This window comes from Amphibalanus amphitrite, unplaced genomic scaffold, assembly GCF_019059575.1.
Source record: "Amphibalanus amphitrite isolate SeventyFive unplaced genomic scaffold, NRLGWU_Aamphi_draft 000036F_arrow, whole genome shotgun sequence".
Lineage (NCBI taxonomy): Eukaryota > Metazoa > Arthropoda > Thecostraca > Balanomorpha > Balanidae > Amphibalanus > Amphibalanus amphitrite.
Window position 1 is genome coordinate 873290 of NW_024881532.1, and position 25254 is coordinate 898543.

The 25254-nt window shown below is 47.1% G+C and overlaps 2 protein-coding genes across 2 annotated transcripts; both read right to left on the reverse strand.

Annotated features, from left to right (window-relative positions):
* Nucleotides 1–787: 787 nt before the first annotated feature.
* On the reverse strand, nt 788–5129 carry LOC122372460 (barH-like 2 homeobox protein). The gene is made up of 4 exons (XM_043349633.1): nt 4994–5129; nt 1750–1867; nt 1391–1540; nt 788–1031 (listed from the first exon to the last, which is right to left on the reverse strand). Exons 1-4 carry the CDS (start codon nt 5127–5129, stop codon nt 788–790), a joined length of 648 nt encoding a protein of 215 aa, XP_043205568.1.
* Nucleotides 5130–10228: 5099 nt separating this feature from the next.
* On the reverse strand, nt 10229–23097 carry LOC122371892 (gamma-aminobutyric acid type B receptor subunit 1-like). Its single transcript, XM_043348664.1, has 17 exons — nt 23021–23097; nt 19740–19934; nt 19255–19353; nt 18825–18959; nt 18391–18561; nt 18068–18183; nt 17654–17754; nt 17138–17286; nt 16561–16675; nt 16289–16416; nt 15826–15967; nt 15302–15452; nt 14611–14845; nt 14072–14279; nt 13624–13880; nt 13249–13377; nt 10229–13060 (listed from the first exon to the last, which is right to left on the reverse strand). Exons 2-17 carry the CDS (start codon nt 19932–19934, stop codon nt 12161–12163), a joined length of 3231 nt encoding a protein of 1076 aa, XP_043204599.1. The 5' UTR covers nt 23021–23097; the 3' UTR covers nt 10229–12160.
* Between the last annotated feature and the right edge of the window lie 2157 nt (nt 23098–25254).

Sequence of the window (25254 nt, forward strand, 5' to 3'; positions counted from 1 at the left end):
TTAGTCCAAACAGCTGAAGCAAACACATAACAGTAAACAATGTCTCGCTTAAATATCTACAATCTACATTCATGTAGATACTTTACAAGTTACAGACATAGACCTCTCTATAAAGTGCATTAAGGTGTATGGTCTGTATGGTTCAAGTCACTTTAAACCACCTTTTAAAAAGCATACAACCATTTCAGTATGTACAATTCATGTAATGTACAGAATACACAACTACACATTGTATGTCGGGCCTTAGGTACTCTTTATCAGGATGAACAAAACTGTGCTTGTTTTTAACCACTGCTCTGCTTTAGATGAATCGGTACTTTTGGTTGTTAGACATGACTTCTGAATTCGTTACCACCAAGAAAAACTAATCGATTCTGCCTGACTCAGCTCATCTCGAGCTGCATTTCATGGAATGTGATCAAATGTCTACACCCACTCACCAACTTGTTTCACTCTCCACATCTCCACCTGCTTTTTCCATTCTCCGAGGCAACAGGCTCTTATTTAGTTTCATATAGCGAGGAATTACATCCAAATATTATGCCTTACCACTGCACACAAGGTCGAGTGAAAATGAAAATACTGTTTGGGTATTTACCTTGCTAATTTACACAACTGCACTTACTAATTTAGTTCACTTTACGTGTTCATGACCCATCCCTGCGCATGCATCTCTCTTTAACAACAAATCACATCACTTTTCTTTTAAATCACCGTCTGTCTCGTACCTCGCCACATTTCAGAATTTCTTGGCACGTACATATCGCTCCATACGCTCGCCCACCCTCTACTGCACGTGTCCAGAGCTGGTCGGCAGAAACTGCAGGGCGGGGAAGACGGCCGGCGCTGCCGAGGTCGGCAGCAGACAGCCGCCCTGGGCAGCTGCAGCTGCCGCAGCTGCCGCCGCCGCCGACTGGATGTCCAGCAGCAGGCTGTGGTAGCTGCCGGCCGGCTTGTCTCCCTGTGACGTCATACTGGGATGATGACGTAACTGCTCCAGACGCAACTGGTTCTGCCGCTTCCATTTTGTTCTGAAGGTTTGGAAGGGACCGGGCAGGAGAAATTGTGTCAGCTGTGTGAGAGATGAGTGGCTGAGAAATAATGAAATATATTGTCATCTACTTATTCCTGGTTCCCTTGATGTGACTCTAAGAACGCGACAGTTGACATTACATTGTGCACATTCATCAAAGCGCTGGCTGGCAAAACAATTTTTATGTCGTAGACAATTATGGCTAGACAATTTTTATGTCGTAGTTTAAACTTTGCGTGTTATATGTCGAATGCATAGGTGCTCAAGACATTTTTTTATTTCATAAGAAATAAGAATTCACTGTGGCGCCGATGCTCCTGTAGCTCATAAGATGCTAATTCTATGAAGCAATCTTACCGTCTGTTCTGGTACCAGGTTTTGACCTGTGTCTCGGTGAGTGTGAGCGTGTCGGCCACCTCGGCTCGGTCGGCCACGGAGAGGTACTTTTGCACGCGGAACCTCCTCTCGAGGAAGGCCAGCTGACCGTGGCTGAACGCCGTCCGACGTCTGAGGCACAGAGGGTCAGGCGTGATGGACACAAATGGACATCTTACAGCGGAGAAAATGAGGGCGGTACGGCAAAAAAGTAGTACTATGATAGCAGAGAAAAATATAAAATTTGACGAGTAAAACGATGCGCAAAGAAATCAAACATGCACTGAGGTTATGGGCAGCTAATTTTTTGTTTATGTGTGCCTGTTCTCCCGTTTACTGACCTTCTCGGCCTCTTGGATTGGTGTTCACTGCAGGCAGGCTCGGGGCTTTGGTAGCCTCCTCGGATGCTGTCGGGTGAAGCTAGCGAGTGGCTCGAACACTTGGATGAGCCATATGCACCTGCGAGAAAGACATCAGTTAAGATGCACGAAATATTTCATAAATAACTGCACTTTTACGAATAAATAAAAGGACAAATATGACAACGGTGAGCACTTAACAGTTGATATTGTGATATTTGACGATGCATCGAAGAGTATTAGAGAGCGTACATGAGCATTCGATGGTTTTTGTTTCATGCATCATTAAAAGTCATGGGCGGTGAATCGGGAAACCATCAATCGTCTAGTTGGGCCTCCTGCGTATGACATCCAAGAGCGAAAGCTCAGCTCAAGAGACATTCCATTCGAAGCTAAGAGCATATTTGTGGAATGCTGGGTGTACTCCTATCGGACAAGTGTCGTCCTTATTCCAACGTATTGACTTTGCGGCATTTCCCAAAACTGCAGAGCTAATCCCAAATCAAAGCACATTCCACCCAAACAGCACTCATCGCCGTCCATCACTCACAAACCTCTATCAGAAGTGCCACTTCGGCGCCTCCGGCCCACCCCTCTCTCCCCTCCGCTCTCCCCCTCTGCCTGGGAACGGCTCGGCGCACCGCGGCCCCCGTCGACAAACTAGTTTGCCTCTCATTGAGGTGGTAATGACGGGTTAGCTGTCACAATCGACATCAGCGCCGGCGGCCCCAATCAAAACGGGCCCCCCACCGGCCCCCTCACGACTAATTGGTGCATAAATTGAGCGGAAAAGCGCGCAGCTGAAGCGCTGCTACAGTGTCGGTGCGGTGCGACCCGACGGGACTGGTGTCGGAGGAGCGGGGACGGGTGTCGGGACGGTGGGAGGTGGTCGGCGCGATGCCACCTTGGACGACGGATAAAGACGGCGCAGCGGGAGAAGGTGGCCTACACGGCGCACAGTACAACTGAGCAGATGTTTAACGGTGTTTAAATTTGAACGGTTGTCTAACTGGTTTTACTTCGTGGGAGGGATAGACCGGGTGGGTTGGAAAACGGCAAAGATCGCCACCTTGGTTCAGTCGGAAGGAGAGCGACACAGAAACCAGCGAACCTGCTCTTGTTTTCTGAGCGAACAGATCCATAATTCCTACAAGCATAACATTTATTGAAGGTTCTCTAAGTGTTTTCGGATCTTATGAGCTTCAAAGCCATTAAGTGTTCGTAGAATCATACGCTTTTTCTAGCCATGGGCTGTGCTGCTTTTTGACTCTGAGCAATCTTCTCCTCCATTTGTGTCGCTGACCATACAACACCCCATCTGCCGCACTAAAGCTCAGCCCCTCTGCGTCTCTCCGGAATCCCTCCTCTCCCCCTCCCCTCCCTGTCGCTCGCAGTGGACAGGGCTGATCTTGTTGTCTGGTGACGTCCCACTAACAGACCGGACAATCAGCACACACCAGCACCAATCGGCGCCTCGTTAGCACCAACGAGCTCCCGGACGCTCCCGGCACCTCGCGCCACCAAAAGCGAGCCGGTCGCGCGCCTAATGGCCGGGGGGAGGGGGGGGAGGGGGAGTGTCGCATCGGCTGATGAGGTGCGATCTTATGATGATAGGGACAATTACTGATGCGAAGAAATCAACAGACTGACCGCTGATGGTAATTTGGGAGATGCGGCTTCGTGAGTGACACCGTATTCGGTAGTGTGCCGAAGAGGAATTTTTGTTATGGCCGACATGCATGGGTGTTATTACTATGTACTTGGACTAACTAGAGCTAAGAATACATATAGGAAGGCTATACCAACAAGCAAAAGCACAACTTTAACCCAAAACTGTGCAAATGTGTAAATAGAATCTGAAGCATTAGAAAAAGATTTGCCTAAAAATGTGCGTTTATCATGTCAAAATAAGACATTCGTTCATAATTTTGGTTCTTGGTTTCAAGGAGCGAAAGCAGGGACTATACCCTACGTTCGCTCCTTCTTATCCTCGTTGTGTCATGGGGTATCTCGTTTACTGACTACGAGTTACGGAATGCGGATCATATTGTTCGTGTCTCAAAGTCCGTCTATAAGGCCTATCCCTAGAAGGATTTCGTGTAAACCATTGTATTGGACTAGCTTTAGCTGGAAAGCCATTGCCATTCAAGAAAGCCATTCAAGCTACAAAGATTTGAAGTCAGGTTTGTGTGCACAGCCTGGCTTAGGCGATCCTATTGCTTATGTCCCATATCCTAAAAATAAAGCAATGGTGAAAACATTTTATAAAAACGTAAAACACGGGAACGTGGATCCGGCCCTACACATTATACGAATGTGCACGTGAGCCATTCCAGCTGAATCATCGGAGCGAAATTAGGCAAAGGTGAAAGGAGAGTTACAGCCTACAGGCATGGCGTTTGAGATATAAAGCTACTTAAGACAAGTGTCGCGTAAAGACATATTTTGAAATATTTGTCTTTTGCTGAAAGGCGTGAAGAATTAAAGCCATAATGTTAAATGTGCGAGACCTGGCAGGCAGAAAAAAATGGCAAGGGATGAGATCTAAGCTGGCTAGCATGGAGGCCCTCGTTCCAAAAGCACTAATAACCTGAGAGTGCGGGTTGAATGTTTTATGCAATTCATAGCAAATATGAGGGAAGCACGAACGCCGTTTGGTTTGAACAAAAGGACTTCTTTGTTGTATAAGTACAGTGCATATGTAGTTTTGAAAAACGAGAAATAACACCAAGACAGGAACCTTCAGGAAGTTATGTCGCGGTATGCGCAATACACATTGCTTTCATTCCATGGTTATCATGTTCTGTGAATATCAAACGAGGATTAACAGATCATAATGGCTTGCAAATGACCAGCAGAGTGGGTTTGTCAGCTTTTCTGCTTCGTTGGGAAACGATGAAATTTTGTGATGACGATGATATGCGCATACCTATGCATTATTGAAATGAGCTGATGTGCTTCTTTATGAAGCTTATAGACGTTTGGTTAGAAATAGCTAGATTCGACTATGCTGTTGTTATGTGACATTGGGATAGTCCGGAAGCAACAGGTGAATAGCGAATTAATGAGCATTATTTAGCCGTAATAGTTAGAACGATGTCCTTGCAAAGTATGTTTATTTCACTTATTTCCTCATAAGACTGGTGTAATGGTAGGATTAACCAATTATACAGTTATAATTCCTTACATCCATTAAAACAGATCTGTAAAATTATTGTACACGTACCGAAATCCTCGTTTGCGCCATCCTCAGCGGAGGCGGCGGTCATGACGTCCTCTTCCTCCTGCTCCTCCTTCGCCTCATCTCTCCGACCCAGGATGTCTCTGATCAGGAACGACCGGTGCGGGTCGGCGCCACTCATCCTGGCTCCCAGCTCCTGACTCCTAGTTCCTGACACCTTATTCCAAACCCCGGCTTCTGGCACTGGTCTAATGAATAACTCCTGCTAAAGAATGTCAAGTCTGACTCGTCGAGTCTTCTGGCTTTTGCCTCCTGAATACAGCTTTGAGATTGGAACTTCCTAAGTCCAACACCCGGTTCCCGACTCGGACGCTGACTCCTGACCTCTGACACGTCTGTCAAACACCCATCAGTCACGGTGATGAATCGCGACACATTCCGCTGCCGCCGCCACCCAGGGACGGATAGGCCCCGCCCCCAGCTGTCGGCATCGCCTGCCCGGCCGCCGATTGGCTGGAGGCTCGCGGGCTGGAGCCTGATTGGCTGGCAGGGAATGGGTTTATGATGTGACGAAGGGGAAAAGGTGGAGACCACTTATCCTCCAAGGCTGATTTTGTGGAGAGAAATTGCCTTGGATGGCGCATCAGAATGCGTAAGGGCGTATTAGATGAAAATGGATTGTCTTTTATTCATAAAGGAAAGGAATGACAGAGCAAGCGAATGTATAAGAGAGTTAAGCGTTGTGAGGAAAATCATCATGATGATTATGAGCATACCTATGTGATTGACCGAATCCTCAATATAATTTGAATAAAAATGTCAAATTAGCAAAATTCGGGTATATTCGATCACAGATCTTTGTCAACCCTGACAAACATCTTGATCTGTGATCAAGATGTTTGTCAAGATGGGTTGAAAAAGATCTGTGATCGAATATACCCGAATTTTGCTAATTTGTCATTTTTATTCAGATTATATTAAGGATTCGGTCAATCAAATATGCTCATAAAGAGCAAGCGAATGGTTAAATGCCCTTAACAATTATATCGGATATACTACCCATTAAACGGACTATCCCACCTTTACATTAGGTTTGAGTTGAGATAGCCAAGTTTGCGGCGAGGTCCAGAAACCACTATCTATCTTGGTTGCAACCCCCGCGGCCTCGTGGTGTTGAAGAAATTCGTTCCCTTCATTTGAAAATGGGCCTTGCGCAAGGCCCAATCTCATAACCATTAACGGTAATCTGATGACGTCATTTGCCTTTTGAACGCCTGTTCAAGTGAAGTATCACTTGATTTACGAATAAGCCAATCGGAGACACTTTTGTTATTGTATGAGCCGAGTCATATTTGAGCGCAAATACCTATATTTGCTGCCAAATTTCCCCCACACTGACATGAAGTAAATCCTTCATTACGTCACAGATCTGATTTAAATGACGTCACGATGTAATATAAAAGTCGCAATATCTCAAAAAGTATACGATGAAAACACGTAAAAACTTGCAGAATTCGTCACAATATCATGAGTAACATTTCCGAATCCTAAACGGGACTTTTTTGAAGGTGGGATAGTCCCTTTAACCCGCGCGGGGCTGGGGGGGGTAAATTTTACCCCCTCTCGAATTTTTGCAATATCTCAAAAACGGCGGCGCGCAGCGCCGCCAAACTTTCAGTACCGTTTCTTACATCAATTTGACACGTTCCCTGAAAATTTGAGTAAAATCCGTCGGAAACTTTTTGAGAAATTGACGTTTTAGTGACGTCATGTTCGCCATTTTCGCCTCAAAAACGGCAAAATTTCAAACGCCGCTAACATCTTCATTTTTAAAGGAATCAAGACGTAACAAAAAAAGGTTATAAGTAATTCTACTTTGTCTATCAAATGGCTATCTCGTTTTTTTGAAAATTTTGGATTTTGGCCTAAAGTTTTTCCAAAAACTGACTTTTTTGGGAAAATAATTATAAAATCAAAAATTTTGAGTGTATCGAAAAAATCGGAATGTATGTCAGAGAAGTGGTCTATGTGCACCTACATACCAATTTTTAGAAGAATCGGTTTAAAAATGTGGGAGTTATTAAAAATTTTATGACGTCACGACAAACAAAAATTTTGAAAAATGATTTTTTGGGAAGTTTTAGACCTCGTGCGGAAACAAAAATAGCACCATTCGATACGCCGTGAAAAAAAACTGCAACAGATAGACACCTTTGTAGGCCTTAACAACCAACTTCAAAATTTGACCTCACTTTGTCTTCAGAGGTGGTCCATATCACTTATTGAGTGTGCCTATTGAATTCTATGAGTAAAATGACCCATAAAACATGTGTCGCACATGCCCTTTTCTATATTTTGTTTTTTGGTGACCTGACCTGACCTGACCTGACCTTGACCTTGACCTCTGAATGATATTGTATGCAATGAATATTGTCTTGGTAGCCAAGAACACGTTTTGGGCAATCAGTCTCAGTCCATGACTCCATTCTTCGGCAACTACGGTGCAAGGCCGATACTGTAGAAACTTGCAATTTGTACCCTTGACCTGACCTTGACCTTGACCTCAAACTGTAAATAAAGTACATGTTGTTAGTTGTTCGTGATGAGAGCTTTCGATTGGCGTTTGAATTTTCCAAATCGGACCATTAGTTCGGGAGATAACAGGGGGGTAAAATTTACCCCCCCCCCAGCCCCGCGCGTTCGGCTGGAGACCCCAGCCCCGCGCGGGTTAATGCGCGCTGGTTGAGAAGATGGCTGAAGTAAACTTAACGTAAATGTTAGTCGAAGCCTAGATGCTGCCACATATGAAAATTTTGTCACATGTTTTCGTTATGCTTAACCCTATAACTGGCGGTGGTGAGGGGGGGGGCGGCGATAGGATCTCAGCTGTAGTCTTTTTGTTTTGCTCTCGATGGAAAACCACTTGAGCAGGGATTTTGAAGTTTGGTGATTTTTTTTTTACTATTTATTGAAAACGTTGTGTCAAAATTGTCAGTTCCTAGCTTGCACATCTAGGAGTTTCCAGGACCAGTTCCTCGGGGACAGCTTTGGTCCAGCTTTGACTGCTCAGACATTTGCCGCTAAGCAGCGATTTACAAAGGTATCAAAGCAAATCAAATAAAGGTTTCATCAAAATCATTAGTGTTTTTGATAAGTGTCCTTATGATTTTGATAAATTATCAAAATCATAAGTGTCCAATCCAGGTAGTTCATGTTATCTATGTTTACACATATCGGCTCCGTCTACCATTGGTCGTTTCAGGGTGGTCGAATTATCGCATCGTCAAAGCACATCATCACTAGAATCACCGGACCACGGCCGGTGCCTTTCCTCCCAGTTGGATACTGTGTCGCAGCGCACGCTGCTCTGCGGCACAGCATCATTCAGGCGCAGTAGCTTACTGCCATCTAGCGAGCGGGATCAGAAGCTTGCGAGTGAGGAAAGCGCTGTGCGCCACTCCGCGACGCGATGCAGTGGTAAGTACCTTCTCGGTAGCGGCGGAACACCTTCAATCAAGGGGGGTACCGCCGACTGTTGGTCCCATTCTTTCCATGTAACGCCCATAGGACTAATGTTAAAATGTCAAAATCAAAGGGGGGCACGGTGCCCCGGTGCCCTCCCCGTTCCGCCGCCTATGGTGGTACTGACGTGATCCTTTGGCGGTTTGTTTTTTATTTAAATCATGCATGTCTCATTTCACGAAAGCATATAATTTGGTGCAATGCTCGCTATTACGGCTTGCTGTCTATTGCTAATTTAACCCAGAACATCTCGCGACTACTCAAACACGCTCAACAATGCAAATTGTAGTAGGTCATTGATACCTATAATAATCCGCTATAATAGTCCGTCCTTTATTACTATAAGCCTTTTCTTGCATGATAGTCACACAACTGGTCTTCGCCATGAAAGGTTGTTCCTAAGTGTCGTCTTCTGATAAATGCCTGTATAGGTAAGGTCTGGTTACATATTATTGTCATGTTGCAGTCTGTTTAAAGGGACCCTCCCACCTTAACATTAGATTTGAGTTGAAATAGCCAAAATGGGGTCCCTGGCTCACAATTACCGGATTCGACACTCACAACATCGAGAAATGCCTTAAATCGGAAATATTGAATTTCAAAATTGCAGCATTTTGATTCAGAGGGGCTAATGTATAGGAATACCCCTCTGAATGTGTGACGTCAGTGCAGATATCTAACGATTTTTAAATGTTTGACTAAAACATTTTGTAGCACGCGGTGGTATACGCTGCTTTCCGCGCAACAAGTGCCGCACTTTCAAATAAAGTCGCTAGGAACAGCGGAGATCATAAAAGTAAACAAAAGTAAAAGTCTAATATCTTGAAAACCGGTGAATATTTTTTCGGTGAAATTTGGTAGATATTCGTTTTCGCTCTTTCTGAACCGAGCGACATCACTTTCATGCCAATTCATAAACTTTTTTGAAGGTGGGAGAGTCCCTTTAAAGGAACTATCCTACCTTCTAAAATGTTGTTAAAACCAGTTAAATTGTGCCCGACTTTATAGGTTGGATGACCAGGAACACGGTTCTGGCATTTATTTTTCATTAAACATCTTAGGCTTCCCATATTCCAAACACAAACTTTCAAATATGTGACGTCACAGCCCAAAATTACCTCCTTCCCCAGGCCACATTACTGTCATAAAGCTGATTCTTTTTACTCTGTAGGCACCACAACAAAGTTCACAGACCAAGTTTTAAGCGATTTTTCAACGAAAAAACCCATTTAAATCAGCATGACTAAACGAGGTGACGTCACACTAACGGTCGCTCCATGTTGAAGATAGGGCCTTGCGCAAGGCCCATTTTCAAATGAAGGGAACGAATTTCTTCAACACCAAGAGGCCGCGGGGGTTGCAACCTAGATAGATAGTGGTTTCTGAACCTCGCCGCAAACTTGGCTATCTCAACTCAAACCCCATGTTAAAGGTGGGATAGTCCCTTTAAAGAACAGTATTGTTTATTCACTGGCTATTGCTTTCAGAGCCTCATTGCTAAATATTGCATGTGTCCGTGAATTGCTGTGCAATGTGCATGTCTGTTGTATATGTAGCTTGTAGCTAAGTGCCACAGCATATCATTTGTATTCATATATATGCCCCCTTCTGTTTCAGGAAAGGTATTGTTGTCTCAGGGTGTTTTCTTACAGCGTGCGCAGCGTGCGGCACAAACACTGCGCCTTTCTTTGACATCCGGCGCTTTCATTCACACCTAGTCATACATTCTAGAAATCTCCAGACATCAAAGAGAAAGCGTTGCATTGATGCACCTTTATTCGGGTCAAAGCTGCTGCGAGCGGCCGGCGCCGGCGGCGATTCGGCTGCGATTCCAGCCGCTCGGCTCTCTCTCCGGCTCTCGGTGCCCGCGGCCAACCGACGGCGCAAAACTCACAAAGCAATCTTGGCTCAATCTGGCCGGCGACAAGTGGCCCGGCCTCACATCGCGCATTGTTTAGCGGCGCGCACCGCCGGCGGTGGTCCACGCGACAGCCGCGGATTAAACAGGCCTCCGAACGGATAGCAAACAATCGGGCCAGCTTTGAATACAGATGAGGCGCACCGCCGCCGGCGCCACCAGCTGCAAATGAGGAGGGCGGCCTCTCTCAAAAGGGTGCCGCTCGGCTTGGTCTCGTCCCGGGACCGTGGAGCGTACAGTGGTCCCCACAGGAGTTCCGGCGGCGCCGCGGGCTATTTGGCTCAACAGACCGACTACGCTGGTCACCAGGGCCAGGGTACAACAATGATACACTCATTGGACAATGGGCAACAGCGAGGAACCAACAACAATCAAAGCATGGCGCTACAACACAGATCGGTGGGTTGGCTGGTCTACAATTATAGGTGCGGCTCACCAATTGTCAACGTTACCAACACATCAACATCTCATTAACAGAACACATCAGTAACTTCAACATGAGATTCAAGCTCCTTCCTTGTACTGTGCTAATTGCAATGATTGCATTAATAAGATTATTCCTTTCTTTAACAGCAATATCGGGTAGCCACTACAAGCGCGAAGCATTGCGTAATGTAAGTATTTTTGTTTGATCTGTTGATCTCTTACTCTCGCAACAGAACAGTTAGCACAGGAAATGGGTGCATGTGTATATGGGTATAGCATGTGATGCAATGCATACACTTAGGTACACACCAATTACACCAATAAGAACATTGATTAGCCATAAGTTAAAAAGCGTTTAAGCAAAAACGCTTAAATATTTGTGCAAAATAGCTGGTGCCGAACACGGTAACACAAACAGCATTGGAAACTCGACTAATCAGACCACTATCATTATGTAATGTTGCCCTCACACTGGTGGGATTTAGCTATTAATTAAAAATAACTATTCAGCATTAGATTCAAAAGAAAGTGTCAGCCATCATTAAAATACGAGTAAGTTCAACGCTACGAGCATTACGAGCATGAAACACTGATTATTTATGCTTTGCAGCAATATCAATGGTGCTTCTCAGCTCTACTTATAGTCGTAATATGCGACCAATTGGCATGTGTTAGATCGCAAAATTAATACAATCAACGTTTGATTGGTTGTTTCCGACGAACATGATAGTCATCAAATTGCCGACCGGGGATAATATAATCTGCATTACGTTGATTGACTCATCACACGGACTTCCTGATACGACATAGTCATTTTTACTGTGTCCCCACATTGCACACGAAAACACGTCAATACACTGCACATGTTTGTGCGTTCACACCAGGTACCGCCCTACGACATTTTAAATGCTCATTATCTAGCGGCATCGCTATCTTTCAAACGACCGTATATGGATATTCAATCATGGTTCGGTGCATGAATGTGCGCTCAGTAGCGGCGGAACACCTTCAATTAAGAGGGGGGGGGGGGCACTGCCGACTTGTTGTCCCGTTCTTTCCATGCAACGTTCATAGGGTTAATGTTAAAATGCCAAAATCAAAGGGGGCACGGTGCCCCGATGCCCTCCCCGTTCCGCCGCCTATGTGTGCGTTGTCTGCATGGAAGTGGAATGGAGGGTGAAAGGTCCCGAAAACGTGTACTCATGTGTTCATCATGACGTCAGCTAACAATTTAAATGCATGTATGCATCCCATTCTCCCCATCCAGCCAATCCTACGTATGCTCACATGCCCTGTAAAACGTCACACCACCTGATTCCAGCAGGACACGCCCTCGCCTGAAATCCCTACAGATAGCTCTCGCTGGGGTCGAAGTCGCCCGTGGCCGGGTTGCGCGGCCCCTTCGTGTAGGCGATGATGCCCAGGACACTGATCCCCGGTGGCACGGGACTGGCGTTTGGAGTGGTGGCTGGTTTTGCGTCCAGGCCATCCTGCTGACTGGGTACGGAGCTCTGCACCAGTGGTGCAGTACTGGGCACCAGTGGTGCCGGGCTCTGAACCAGTGGTACAGGACTGGACACCAGTGGTGTCGGACTCTGCACCACTGGTACGGGACTCTGCACCAATGGAACTGGACTAGGCTGGTTAGACACAGAATTGGCCGGCTTAGAAACCTGACTCGGCTGATTGCTCACAGGGCTGCACGGAGTTGTGGTTGGGAGCGACTGATTAGACAGCTGGCTGTTGACATTGGTCAGACTGGACTGATTGGTCAGCGGACTGGATTGGTTGGGCGCCGGGCTCGGCTGAAGGGGCTCCCGTTCGGATTCCGCTGCCGCCGACACTGGCTCGGGGCTCGGCGAGCTGCCCTTGCTGCCCTCGCCGCGACGAGGGACGACGATACTGAAACACGGTCCGTCCGGGGTCTCCGGCCGGGGCGAGGGGGACCGAGGTGTTGGACTGTATCGGCCACCGCCCTCCCCCGGTGGCGGAGTGGCGCAGACGACCGTCACCCTCGGTCGGCGGTCGGCGCTCGGACGGCGGTCGGCGCTCGGTCTTCGGTCGGCGCTCGGGCGGCGCGACGCGGACGGGCCGGCGCCCGAGCCACCCAGCGGCTGACCGGGGTCCAACATGCGAGTGGCGGCCACCAGGCCCAGGGCGGGGGCTGCTACCACAGCTCCGCCGGTGGTGCGAGCGGCGGCCCGCTCCTGCAGCTTCTGACGGAGCAGGCGGACCTTTTCCTCCTTCTGCCGAACGGAAAGTTAGATGAGTTAGATGTCGCTCGAGAGCTGAATGAAAGAGACTCCGATCGAAATTGGCATTGAATGCACACGGGGGAGAAGTGCGCAAGCTTAGATGATGAGGTATAATTAATATTACAACTTTTTGTTATTTTCAAGGCAAATATTGGAATCGACGGAGCATCTCTACTCACCTCGGCGATGAGTCTCTGCAGCTCGTCGTTTTCGGAGAGCAGTTTTCTGTAGCGTTCCTCCTCCTCTCGACTAGGCATCTCCTCAGCCGGGTCCACCCGCTCACGGGGATTACGGATCACGTCCATGATCTGCGAGCGCGCAGTGTAGCAGGTTAATGGCTGGGTTCCGAAATGACGTTCCCGCTATACCAAGCATAACATTTATAAAATGTGAGGATCCATTTACGGATTAGACGTTTCCGGCTTTTCATTTTGATAAGATATGGGCAGCTATAAATGTTCTAATGATTTCCAATAGGAGGTAAACAAATATTGATAAATTAGAAAAAAAATCAATCACATCCCTAATCGCTTGCGGCATGCGTCAGTTCGTACTTTTGGGAAGAAGATGAGCCCCATGGAGATGTAGCAACAGAAGACGATGGCCAGTGCGACGAAGGCGAAGCTGGCGTCCTGCTGGCTGCCGATAACCATGGAGACGGGTGCCGTGATCAGACACAGCACCACCACGTTGTAGATGCTCATGCCGACCAGTCGCGAGTCGTTGATCTCCTTCAGTTTGATACTGCGCGTCTCGTAGGCCAGGAAGAGACCGAAGATGAGCAGAAGACCCTTGAAGCCGTACAATATTCCTGCCGGAAGCGGGTTGGGAAGTTGAGGCATAGGTTTGAGTGACACATTCATGTGTTCATGTATGTCATCACGTGTTTTTATGCTTATCGATTCGGTTGGTGAGGCTAAGAATGCGAGACACGCTTCCCTCTTTACTGAACCAGTTGGTGGGATGACAGTTAAGAACTGCCGTTCACATTGCCCCTCTTACCGAGCCAGGTGGTGAGGTTGCGGCAGTAGCAATGCTCCAGCAGCGGCTTGAACTTGATGTCCTCCTGCGTGTTGTGCGGGTCCTCCAGCGGGAAGCTCTCGATGTCCCTGTACAGCGGGTCCATGATGTGCCAGGTGAGTAGGAAGGCCACGTCCACTAGCAGCAGGCAGCCCACCAGGATGTACAGACGCCGCGGCTGCACCTTTATCTGAGGGGAAAATCGCTTGATATGTGAACCTGACTGGAAAATATACGGACATAACAACGAGGAAGCACACCTAACCTTCTTGTAGAGACGAACCAAGGCAATACTTGTACATTTTGTGTTCCTTCACTATGGTGTTTGCTGAAGCAGCTAGATCGAGTCTTGACAGAAGCAAATAGACAATTAAGGAGAAATTAAGCACGTCGTTATTGTTCAAAGTGAATAGCATTGTTCGGCAACGTTCTGCACTGTAACATCACCACTAATATACCTGTGTTCTTACTGCCATGCGTGATCCACAACTCTTCTGCATTTCTCGGGATGTTTTTCTCACCTTCTCCTCGGCCTTAGTGGCGAACCGGTGCACGCGCCAGATCTTGGTGAACATGGCGCCGAAGCTGAGTGTGAAGCCGACGCTGAGCGTCCAGGTGCGCGCCTGACACACCACGTGGTAGTGGTGTTCGGGCACGAAGCGTCCGTCCAGGCCGAGCAGCACCACCGACAGCAGACAGAGGCAGATGCCGACCAGCGTCATGTCGTTACCCACCGGGTGAGAGTGGCGGATCAGCCTGCCGTCGGACAGGGGTATCGTGAAGCAGGTGAATAAGGTGCCCGATGTGCCGCTTTGGATGGTGACAGCAAAGACGAGTGGGCGAGGGAGGATTATTGCTTTGTCTCGATTGTCTGCTTTAGGCCGTCCTATATGTGGTCGCCGGTCCTGTTTATTTCTCGGTGACAGGCCGAATGGTCAGCAAATTACTGTCGGAGAATTTCATTACTTATTTGAGCTCTGCATAAATACGAAAGCAAAGAGTTGAACCTCACTAAGATGTGAACTGTCAGAAGCTACGTGTATTTTGCAAGAGGCTTTGAGGGCACCAAATCATTACCATGCAGCGACAATTAATAGGTACTCAGAGGCTGACACGCTCCGGGGTGAAATGGAGGATGGACTTCAACCTTCTCAGGAAAGCTTTCTTTCTCCAATACCTGTCTGCCGCACACGTAACCCCTAATCCCCTGACCTTCGTTCTCGGTAGATATAGTTGAAGCAGAGCAGACCGACTGCTACCGCCAGCCCGAGGAAGCTGAGGCAGCACATCAGGACGAACAGCGTCAGCGAGACGGTCCTCAGCGTCACCATCACGATCGTACGGTCCTGCGGCACCTTGTTACCTGTTGGCACACACGGATCACTATGACGACTGGCGGATGACGTATTGTGAACGAATCATACTGTAAGACAGCAAGGAAAAAGTAACACAAAAACAGAAAAAAGTGATGATTTGCGGTTGAATTTTGAGGGCCCGTGGGTGCGGTATCGGGCTCCAGTGCAGACTTGATAGAGTGGTGGTATATGCTATGTGCTACTGCTATCGGAGATTCGATAAGCACACTTACAGTTGAAATAATGGAAGCTACTTTTTTATCCCTCCATTACAGTTATTATCCGATCATAAAATCCCGTGATCTGAGCTAGTCCCATGCTCATGCATTAACTCAAATTCCCCCTATAAGACGATCCGTCCCGGATAATTTATTTGCTCACCGATCCAGCGGGCGTTGGCGATCTGGGTGAAGTTGTCCGTGTTGGTGTCGTAGAACCCGAGCCTGACGTAGTTGCCGTCCTGAAGCTGCTCAAACTGAGTGCGGGCCAGTCGGTCACCCTTCGTGCTGAACTTCACCAGACCCTGGGAGATGACGGCAGGGGTGGAGACGTCAAATGGGTTGGGGCTGGATAAGTTTATGGGTACAAATTTAAGATGACTACTGCAATTACTTTACGCAGTAAACAGTTTCTGCACGTAGAAACATTGCTAAAAAACGGAAATGCGAAAGCCCGTTACACTTCTCTTTCAACATTGAGCAAATAATTACAATTATTTATTTTAAAATCTTTTCATTTCTTTAAAAGTTATAATGATATAAGAATACTTTTCTCCATTTTTTAAACGTTCAATATAGGCGAAGCCAAAAGTACAGCATGCAGAAGAAGAAAATGTCGCTGTTACCGAAATTCCTTGGAATGAAGTTTGCTCCATTGCGGTTTTTATGGCGTCAGCGATTTCCGTGTGGGTGTAAGTGAAGTTCTCCAGATAAAGGCCTCGCGTTTGCAAGTTTGCCGCTGTCTTGTTTAGTGCTGCAAGAAAAGGCAGAAGAGGTTAAACCGAGCTCAATGGCCCCGGGAAAACGCTTATCTCCTGTCATACCGAGCCAAATGACCCAGAGGGCGTCCCTGTCTTACCGATCACAATGGCCCAGAGGGCATCTGTCTGTCTCTTACCGAGCGCGATGGCCCAGATGGCGTCGTAGGCCAGCGGCGCCTCCTGGTAGCCGTCCGGGATTCGGTCAGGACTTTTCAGCTTTGCGTTCAAACGCTGCTCGAACTGGCCAGCAGTCTGAGGGTGGGGAAGGTTATTGTGGCTCATACAGGCCTGCATTTGGAAAGCGAGGGAGCATTAGAGCAGCCGTTATGATCCAGTATTTTTCCTCTTATCGAACAAGACATTAAAGTGATATTTCTTGTTCGGAAGCAAGTCCATTGTCGATTTGGGAACGTTTCTGTTGATAGTGATCTGAAAACAACGAAATTATTGTAAACAATAAGTGTCCGGAAAAAGTGGGACCGATGTGTATTTACCGTTTTAAAAATGGTATAAACACATATGCCACTTTCATATGCGGTATTTTTTTTTATAGAAACAGTAGTGCTGTTGGACGTCTCGTATTTACCATTCCGGAGACGGTGGTGCTGTTGTATTTACCATTCCGGAGATGGTGGTGCTGTTGTATTTACCATTCCGGAGATGGTGGTGCTGTTGTATTTACCATTCCGGAGATGGTGGTGCTGTTGTATTTACCATTCCGGAGACGGTGGTGCTGTTGTCCTGGTCCCACATGAGCGCCTCGGTGGTGATGTGACCCTCAGCAGCCTCAGCCATCTGCTCGCGCGTGCAGTTGACGCCCTCTTCCTTCAGATTCACCTCGAACCAGTTGTCCTCGTACCAGCCTGGGGCGAGAAACGAGCCGATTAGCTGTGGACTGTGTGAAGCCATTGTGTTGTCATCGGTTGCGAGGCGTCATGAAATCGTCATAATTTTATCGCAGCTTATCATTAGGATCCCCTTTTAAAATTTAAACCACTTTTTATCGGTGTGCAGCTGGAATAATAATAAAACAGTTAGGTAAAGCTATTTACAGCTATTTACTCATAATTTAAAATCACCTATCAATCACCACCTTAAAAACACCTATTAGCAATGTTTCGTCGCGCTATCACAAGCTCAGTCTTCAGCTTTCTTGATACGGAAGTCCACCGTGAATCATTACGTCCCGTATAGACGCCACCATGGCCACGCTTAGTTAGCGTCTCTTACCAATGAAGAGCCAAACGTAGCTTTTGCCGTACATTTTCTGCTTGTAGATCTCACATAAAACGCGCCTCGCAGCTGCTACGTAGAAAAGCCCGACCACAATTCTGAAATTGATAGGGTTCCAATGTTGAATACCATAATAGGTGGCTTATTTTGTTGCCCCTACGAACGAATCGCCATCAAACCACTATCATTTGCGAGACTCCTGTTTTTCGGGGGTAATTCATCGGTGTCAGATTAGGTATTCAGATACATATTTGACATGATGTTATTTGTATGTAACAATTGTAGGAATGAAGCTGTGGATTCTGCTTGATTGATGCGTGCAATAAACAAAAATTGATAACGTAAATTATTTTACATTGATTGAATCTTAGTAAATAGAATGTGCATTTACTCAACTGTGTCTGTAATTACCTGGCATCCGGCCGACGAAGGTTTTTTACCGACTCAGAAGGGTCGGTGAGGAAACTTTGCCGCGTCAGGATTTCGATGCCGGCCTGTTTGCACCGTTCCTCCATGTCTTTAACCGTCTGAAAGGCAATACAATGGGTGAATCGTAAGTCATTGAGCTCTAATACAAAAGTTCGAAGTAAACACGATTAGAGCATTTCATACTCTGAAGGTAGATGCATCAACTCTTAAGCACTTTGATTTTTTTACTCATTTCACATACCATCAACAGATAATTTTAGATCTCTTATAAGTGTTTTTTTCTTGCCAGGTCTATCGTCCCATACCGATATGAAGACTTCCTCTGCCTGCTGGAGGATGGCGATCCGCGTCCAGCCGTACAGCTGGAACAGCTTGATGCGCGTCGGGTTGTGCACCGTGGCAGAGGGGTGGGTGCGGAAGAAGGTCGGGAACCGCTTCCGGTCCGACAGAGCCGGAGAGCTGCTCCCGTACGACAGCTGAAAACGTAACAAGCATGGTTTACCAACCGAGAAGATGACCCGACGTAAGATGGAAAACGTTTATTGGATGAGCTTGTAAACTGTGCATGGCTGAGCAGGGAGAAATGGAAAACGTTGCCACCAAACTTTGAAGATATTTGATAAAAAAAGACAATATGAACAGCTCCACGAACTTAGTACAGTGTTAATTCGAAGCGTTAGAAGTAGACAGAGACAAGACCTCGTAAACAAGACGGGCAAAATGCGAGCCTTGAACTGACCACCATGAGGTTCCACATGCGCGCCGCCTCGGCGATGGTGGTGCAGACGGTCGAGCAGCCGCCGATCAGCATTAACTTCTGCGGCTTGTTGTACAGCAGGTCGTACATCACGCGGGCACCCAGGCCCGGCTCACACTGACGGTGAACGACAGACGATCATGGGACTGAGCAGTGATACAATTGCTGCTTTGAATGGAAAGATAAAGTGCGTACTTTGAACGTTTATTGGCCCGAGCATGAGCTTAGAATAACGTATGACGTGTCTTATGAAGGAATAATTAGGATAGTTTGACCTGGCTCCATTAATATCGCCGATAACTTTCTCTCACCAAGTAAACAACGTTCTAACGCTAGATTTCTACTTTGAGATTTTTAGCGTCCCTCGGCTTATGAAACACCCCTGTGTGTCTCCAGTACACTGTCCGCTTACCTTGCTGTCGTTCCAGGTCATGTGTAAAATGTACCCCGACAGGAGGTCCTCCCGGGCGTTGACATCCTCCTCGGCCATCTGAGCCGCCGGCAGACATGCCTGTCGAGCGAGCACACAGGCATGATTGATGTTAGATATCTGTTGCATTACTGGTTGTCTGATGAAGTAGTCAGTTAAAAGTAACGCCATGCCCATTGCCCAAGACTAAAACGTTAAACGTTTCTTATTTATCGAGCATCATGTTTTAGATACTTGTCCACGCCTGACAAGATAACAGTTGCACGCACAAGGGTTCATCCCCGCGGGGCGCTGGGTCCAAAACTTTTGTGAAAATAAAACCAGAAATCATTTGAAGAATTGAGGCTTGAGAGCGGGTGGCTCAGACTCACGACAACAAGGCATGAAATGAAAAAAGGGCCAAGTCTGAGCTCGTTGGCGAGTGGGTTGATCTTGTGAAAGTTGAAACACACGAGTCATGAGCTCACCTGTCCCCCCTGCCATCCCTCCGTTCCGGAGATGGGAAATATTCCGGCCAGGTTCAGGGTTTTCTTCTCCGGGACGAGCTGCTGGGAGCTGACCCCTCCCCGGCTGATCTCGGCTGACACGGTGTTCAGTAGCAGCGTGATTACGGTCACGGTGAGGCCCACGAGCACGGCGAGACGCACCGCGCACCGGCGCATCTGAAACCGACAATAAACGTCAACGTGCTGTCACGAAGAGCTTCAATCACATAGCAAGGGAGAGTGACTGCAGATAGGTGACAATAGCCATGCCTGCCTCGTTAAACCTTCTGGAGTGAAGTCAATCTTTTCATTATTCTAATCTAATGTAATTATTACCTATAAGTAAACCAGCCTTCACTTTCGACCATCACATCTCTTCAGACTTCAATGCAGCATTGCAGTATCATTTTGCACTCACATGACACTTCCCATCTCATCTATAGACACAAGCAACGAGCGACACACGACACTTCCTGGTCATCGCGCCTCTCGGCGTCGCCTCGTACCCCCTGTTCCTCCCCTCCCCCACCGCCGCCGCCGCCGCCGAGGCATCGCCCGAGGCGAGTTACCATCTCATGTTCTCCACCAATCAGCGTTGAGTATCAGCTGGCTCCAGACGACCGCATCTCATGATCGTGCGTAGACGAGTGACAGCAGTCGCAATCACTCGATTGCTGAGCAGTGGTGACTGGTCAGTGGACGCTCCCTATTGGACTAGTGCAGTGCTTTGGTGAGTGGTGGGTGTGGATCTTATCTTAGTGAATTGTGAAGGTTGGTGACAGTGTGATGAATATATAGTGATAATCTTCCGCTCGGGATTTTCACGAACATCATGTTTTGAATTCGGTGATGATGCGACGGCAACAGCCAACAAGCAATCACTCTGGACCATCTCTGAACCCTTGGCCGAGTTCCGAGACGAGCCACGGGTCGACAATTGGATTCTTCACTTCAGCGTCTTCATCTTGGTAACGTACCGAAAGGCGTCAGCCTTCCTGCATGCTACATTGACATCCTGCCTGCATGGTAACTATGTTCTCAGTGTTTCGGTTTGGGTTAGATTGAAAGAGAAAGAGAGAAGGAGAGAGAGAGAGAGAGAGAGAGAGAGAGAGAGAGAGAGAGAGAGAGAGAGAGGGAGAGAGGGAGAGAGGGACAGGGAGAGAGAGAGAGAGGGAGAGGAAGACAGAGAGAGGAGTGAGGACTGAAAGACATTCACAGAGACAAAGGAAGAAGGCCAAGGAGAGATAGAGGGACTGGGGAGAGCTCTTCCTAGTCCATCTCCCTTTCCGAGGAGAGGAGAGGAGAGGAGAGGAGAGGAGAGGAGAGGAGAGGAGAGGAGAGGAGAGGAGAGGAGAGGAGAGGAGAGGAGAGGAGAGGAGAGGAGAGGAGAGGAGAGGAGAGGAGATTAATTCCCATGTGTGAGAGCAACAATCAATTTGAAATAAATACCAAATTCGTGATCGAGTGTCGAGGCTTTTGATATTTTCATAACGTTGGCAAATTCCAGAATGGTTTTCACACACATAACATGAAATAAAGCAAAATATCTGACCCAGTTTTGACAGTTGACACTGAGATCCATGGTCAATTGACGTTGGACAGGAAAAACTGGCATCTCGGTACTTTCTAACCATCAGTACGTATTCAAATAATGTCTTTCTTGTCGATATTGCGGATCCGTTATTTGTTAAAAATATGGTGGACTTGAAGTTATTTCTGTTTAGATGTCGTAACCATCATGACATGTCATGACCCGAGCAATTTGCTTTCACCTTAACCCTCGCCCGTATAGAAGGGGGTCGAACGGACCCCCTCCCCTCGGTTTTTCACGAATAACTCGCGTAAAAAGCGGCCGATCTTGACGAAACTTTCAGTACCCTCGCGTTAATCAATTCTACACCTCTCCTAAAAGTAATGACCCTGATCCAAATGACCTTTGACCTGTGACCTACTGTTCGAGACCATGTTCGGCCGGAATCGCGATTCGGTGTGCACGTGTCGTGTCGGCTCGCATTAGCCGCGCGTTTGCAGTCTTTTCGTGGTTTCAAGCGTTCAAACATAAGCAGTTTTGGTACCTTCGTAATATGTTACGAAGCTGTCAGAGGCGGTTGACACCTACTACGAATACCCGACAGGACCCCTACTGGTTGACCTGACCTGACCCGACCTCGCCTAAATGCATGAAGACATCATCTGTGATCAAAACTAACATGATATTCGTGATCAGTACCTGCAGGAAACCTCCATAGCAGCAACGCCTTACGACGTTCTAACAGGTCCCGATTTTTCCGACTTTTGAGTCATTGACCTGACCTTGAAGGTCAATCGATGACCTAGGACCTTAAAAGTGGGTGTTGTCGGCTTTCTCTCGTCACGGGCAACACGCTCGTTTTTTCCGCGAAGCTCTATGCTCGATCAGGGGCGAAACGGCAGGGGGGGGGGGTTCCAACGGCCCCCCCCCGCCCTTTTACGTTCACGGCTGGCAAAACACCAATACGGGCGAGGGTTAAGATAGGCAAGCGATGCCTCAGCCCTTAAAATGTTGGCTTAATCATTTCAGCATGATCTGTCAAACTGTATGAGATGCATTGCCTTCTACGTAAAAAAAAACAAAGTTGTAGGCTGGACCAACCTTTCTGCACGAGTGAGGGCTATGCTTTTACTGCAAAGTGAAACTCCTCGGTATTTTTCTAGAAGATAAAACGAGTTCATAATGGGTCAGCGACTTTGTGTAACATGCACAAGAACACTGTTGCAGTGTGGCCAGAAAAGAAGCACCAGTTGCTATGCGATGAGTTGTGTCAAATCGCAAACTCAAATCGCAAAAGAAAAGAATGCAAGGTGAAAGCTTCCTTATCCTGTCATAAACGGTCGAGACGTAACGTGCTGTTGGTTCTCACCGAGATCTATGGAAACATATCTCTTTGTAGCCATCTGTTGAATTTGTCTTCTCCAATAAAATGTTAGTTGAATTAGGCGTTATGAGAAGCCACGGAACTTACAGCATTGATTGGGCCTTCCTCGTAATACCACGAAATGAACAGCGGATAAAGGATACCAATTTGATAGTAATTAACCTACAAAACACCTGGGAGTCGATACTACTTTACGTAGTCGTGACGTCATGGTAAGGTCGAGCAAGCGGATTGCAGAAGGACGAATGAAAAGGCAGAGCAGTTGTGGGTCGGCTATCGGATTTGGGAAAATGTGAAGCGAAGGGACTGCTAGAAACAAAACCAATAAACATGAACCGGTTCTCTTACCTTGTGTGCAGAGGGCCGGTCGCCCCCGGTCGCACTCGGCGCAGACCAGACCGCGAGACTCGACGTCGACCTCCCAATGTGCGACCATCGATTTGCTAGTTCCAGCTGTGGCCGCTAGGTGCCGGCGCCCCCTGGCGGTGTACCGTTTGCTCAGGAGCAATCGCAACCAGAAACAATAACATTGGTGTTTCATCGTTTAACGATCGATGATTTCCTTCTGGTCAGTCTTTCTGACAGACTTTACCCTCACCTGACCGATCGGTTTTCTCCAAGCCATATGCGTTGGGGGGAGGGGGAGAGGGGATACCGTACCGGTTCGCCGTGTCGCTCCTAGTTCACTTGGGAGGTCGCGGAAACAACGAGCGAGTGTCCGAATACGAGACGCAGCAAGTTGTGCCCCGTTCCAGGGTGACATTTGAGGTCAGCTCAACGGCCTGTAGGGTCGGAGTATGGTGTTAGATAAAATGAAGTCATTTTGCAGACACTTGATTCGACAGCTTTTCTGGGTTCCTCGATAGATTTCCCGACTCAATTGCTCAATGTGACCAGGAGCTCATGACGAAAAGTGTGTTGACCTCAAAGGACCTTGGCAACTTGGTGTATGACGTCACGCAAGGTGTAAAACTGTAAATTTCAAAAAGTAATTTAACGTCGAACCTTGAAAGCATGATACGAAATTGAGGTAGGTTCCAAATGCTTGAGATAGCTTGTGATTATTCCGGCTACGCTGAATAAGCAGTTTCAATATCTCCCCATGGAGTCATAGACTTCAATAGTGAGTTGACGTTGTGGCCTGATTTTAAGTGACCTTTATGACAAATCCGAGATATACACAAGCTGTAACGGCCCAGGAGTTTGTTCCAGAATTTTGAGCATCGTATTTGGTTACATCTGATTTTCTTATAAAAAAAAACTAAGAGAGCTAGAAGACACATAAAAAGCATTTGCTAGCTTGCTTTAAGATTTTTCATAGCTACATATATGGGTACTTTTTATCAGGTCTTCGCTGAGGACACTGAAGGCGACCAATGATATAATTATCTCGTAAATTTTCCCGATTTTGCATTTATAAACGTTCAAATATTTCAAGTTCGCACACCAAAAGAGCTACAGCGTCGAGGGAAATCGCATTCGATAGCTCTTTCGAAGCTCTTTCGTCAGTATGCCCTATTATTTAACCTCAGGTCACCGGTTTGACCTACATACGGAGAGTACGGCAGAGTACACAGAGCGATTGTACTTGCTGGCGTCCCGAGTTGTACTTGCTATTGTACTGGCGTCCCGAGTTAAGTGCTCCGGTTTCTCTTACGTCAGTCAAGGTGACATTGATTGAACTGATTGTAATGAATGTGTACAATATTTGGAATGAGCTGAGAGTCTGAGATTAAAGCGAAAACTATCCATTTACCAAAATAAAGGGATGTTGTCGGAATAACTTTTCCGCAACAGTTTTGGTGTGAATCATTGTGTACTATTTAATTAAACATCATCGTATTGTTCTCGTCGATTCGCTTCGAAAGAACTAGCCTAAGTTAACCTAAAAAGTTCAGCTTAAAAAAATATACCAGTTCAAAGTCATGGCCTGACCTAAAAAAATATATGATGTTGCTTATCAATTTATTTTTCTATTTATTTGTTGCACATCCTTCCATGCAGGCATAGCTATTTCAGGATGGCACATGATCAGGGAACCACTATGTACATTGTACAATAATGCACATGCTTTTTCCTCGAGCCGCGTTCAAGTTCACTAAAGAGGAGAAAAGAAAAACAGGACCAAGGCAACGCAACACCTTAGGCCACTTCAACATCAAACTATACATTTCGTGGTGGCCTGATCGCCCGCTTAAAAGCAAATATGCTGGACATGCTTAGGATCTCTCGGGGCAGCCGGTTCCATGCCGAGCCAGCCCTGTACAAGAAGTGTTTTTGAGTGGCAATAAGCTGCACTTTCGGAAGGTGCACCTGCTCTGTATCTGCCAGGCGCGTGTCACGAGTCGCCACATCACATCGACGTATGGACAATAATTTGGACATGTCTTGCACCACGACTGGTGCATGGGGATCGTAGATAGCGCGGTGCACCTTCAGTTAATCACGCTCCTCCACTCCAGCTCGCCAATCCGTGACTGTGGACCGACTTAAGAACTGGTGTGATGTGATCACGGCGCTTCGAACCGGTCACGAAACGAGCCGCAAAGTTAATCATTTTTTTTTTTTGCAATCGCTTTAGT

Bases quoted from the DNA above. Each gene is read 5' to 3' on its own strand.
- LOC122372460 (XM_043349633.1), bottom strand. From the start codon at position 5,129: ATGAGTGGCGCCGACCCGCACCGGTCGTTCCTGATCAGAGACATCCTG. The intron at 1,541-1,749 runs GTCAGTAAACGG...TCTGTGCCTCAG, and splicing joins CAATCCAAGAGGCCGAGAAG to ACGTCGGACGGCGTTCAGCC. The intron at 1,032-1,390 runs GTAAGATTGCTT...CCAAACCTTCAG, and splicing joins ACCTGGTACCAGAACAGACG to AACAAAATGGAAGCGGCAGA.
- LOC122371892 (XM_043348664.1), bottom strand. From the start codon at position 19,934: ATGCGCCGGTGCGCGGTGCGTCTCGCCGTGCTCGTGGGCCTCACCGTG. The intron at 17,755-18,067 runs GTAATTACAGAC...TATCAATTTCAG, and splicing joins CTTCGTCGGCCGGATGCCAG to AATTGTGGTCGGGCTTTTCT. The intron at 13,881-14,071 runs GTAAGAGGGGCA...CGCTTCCGGCAG, and splicing joins CAACCTCACCACCTGGCTCG to GAATATTGTACGGCTTCAAG.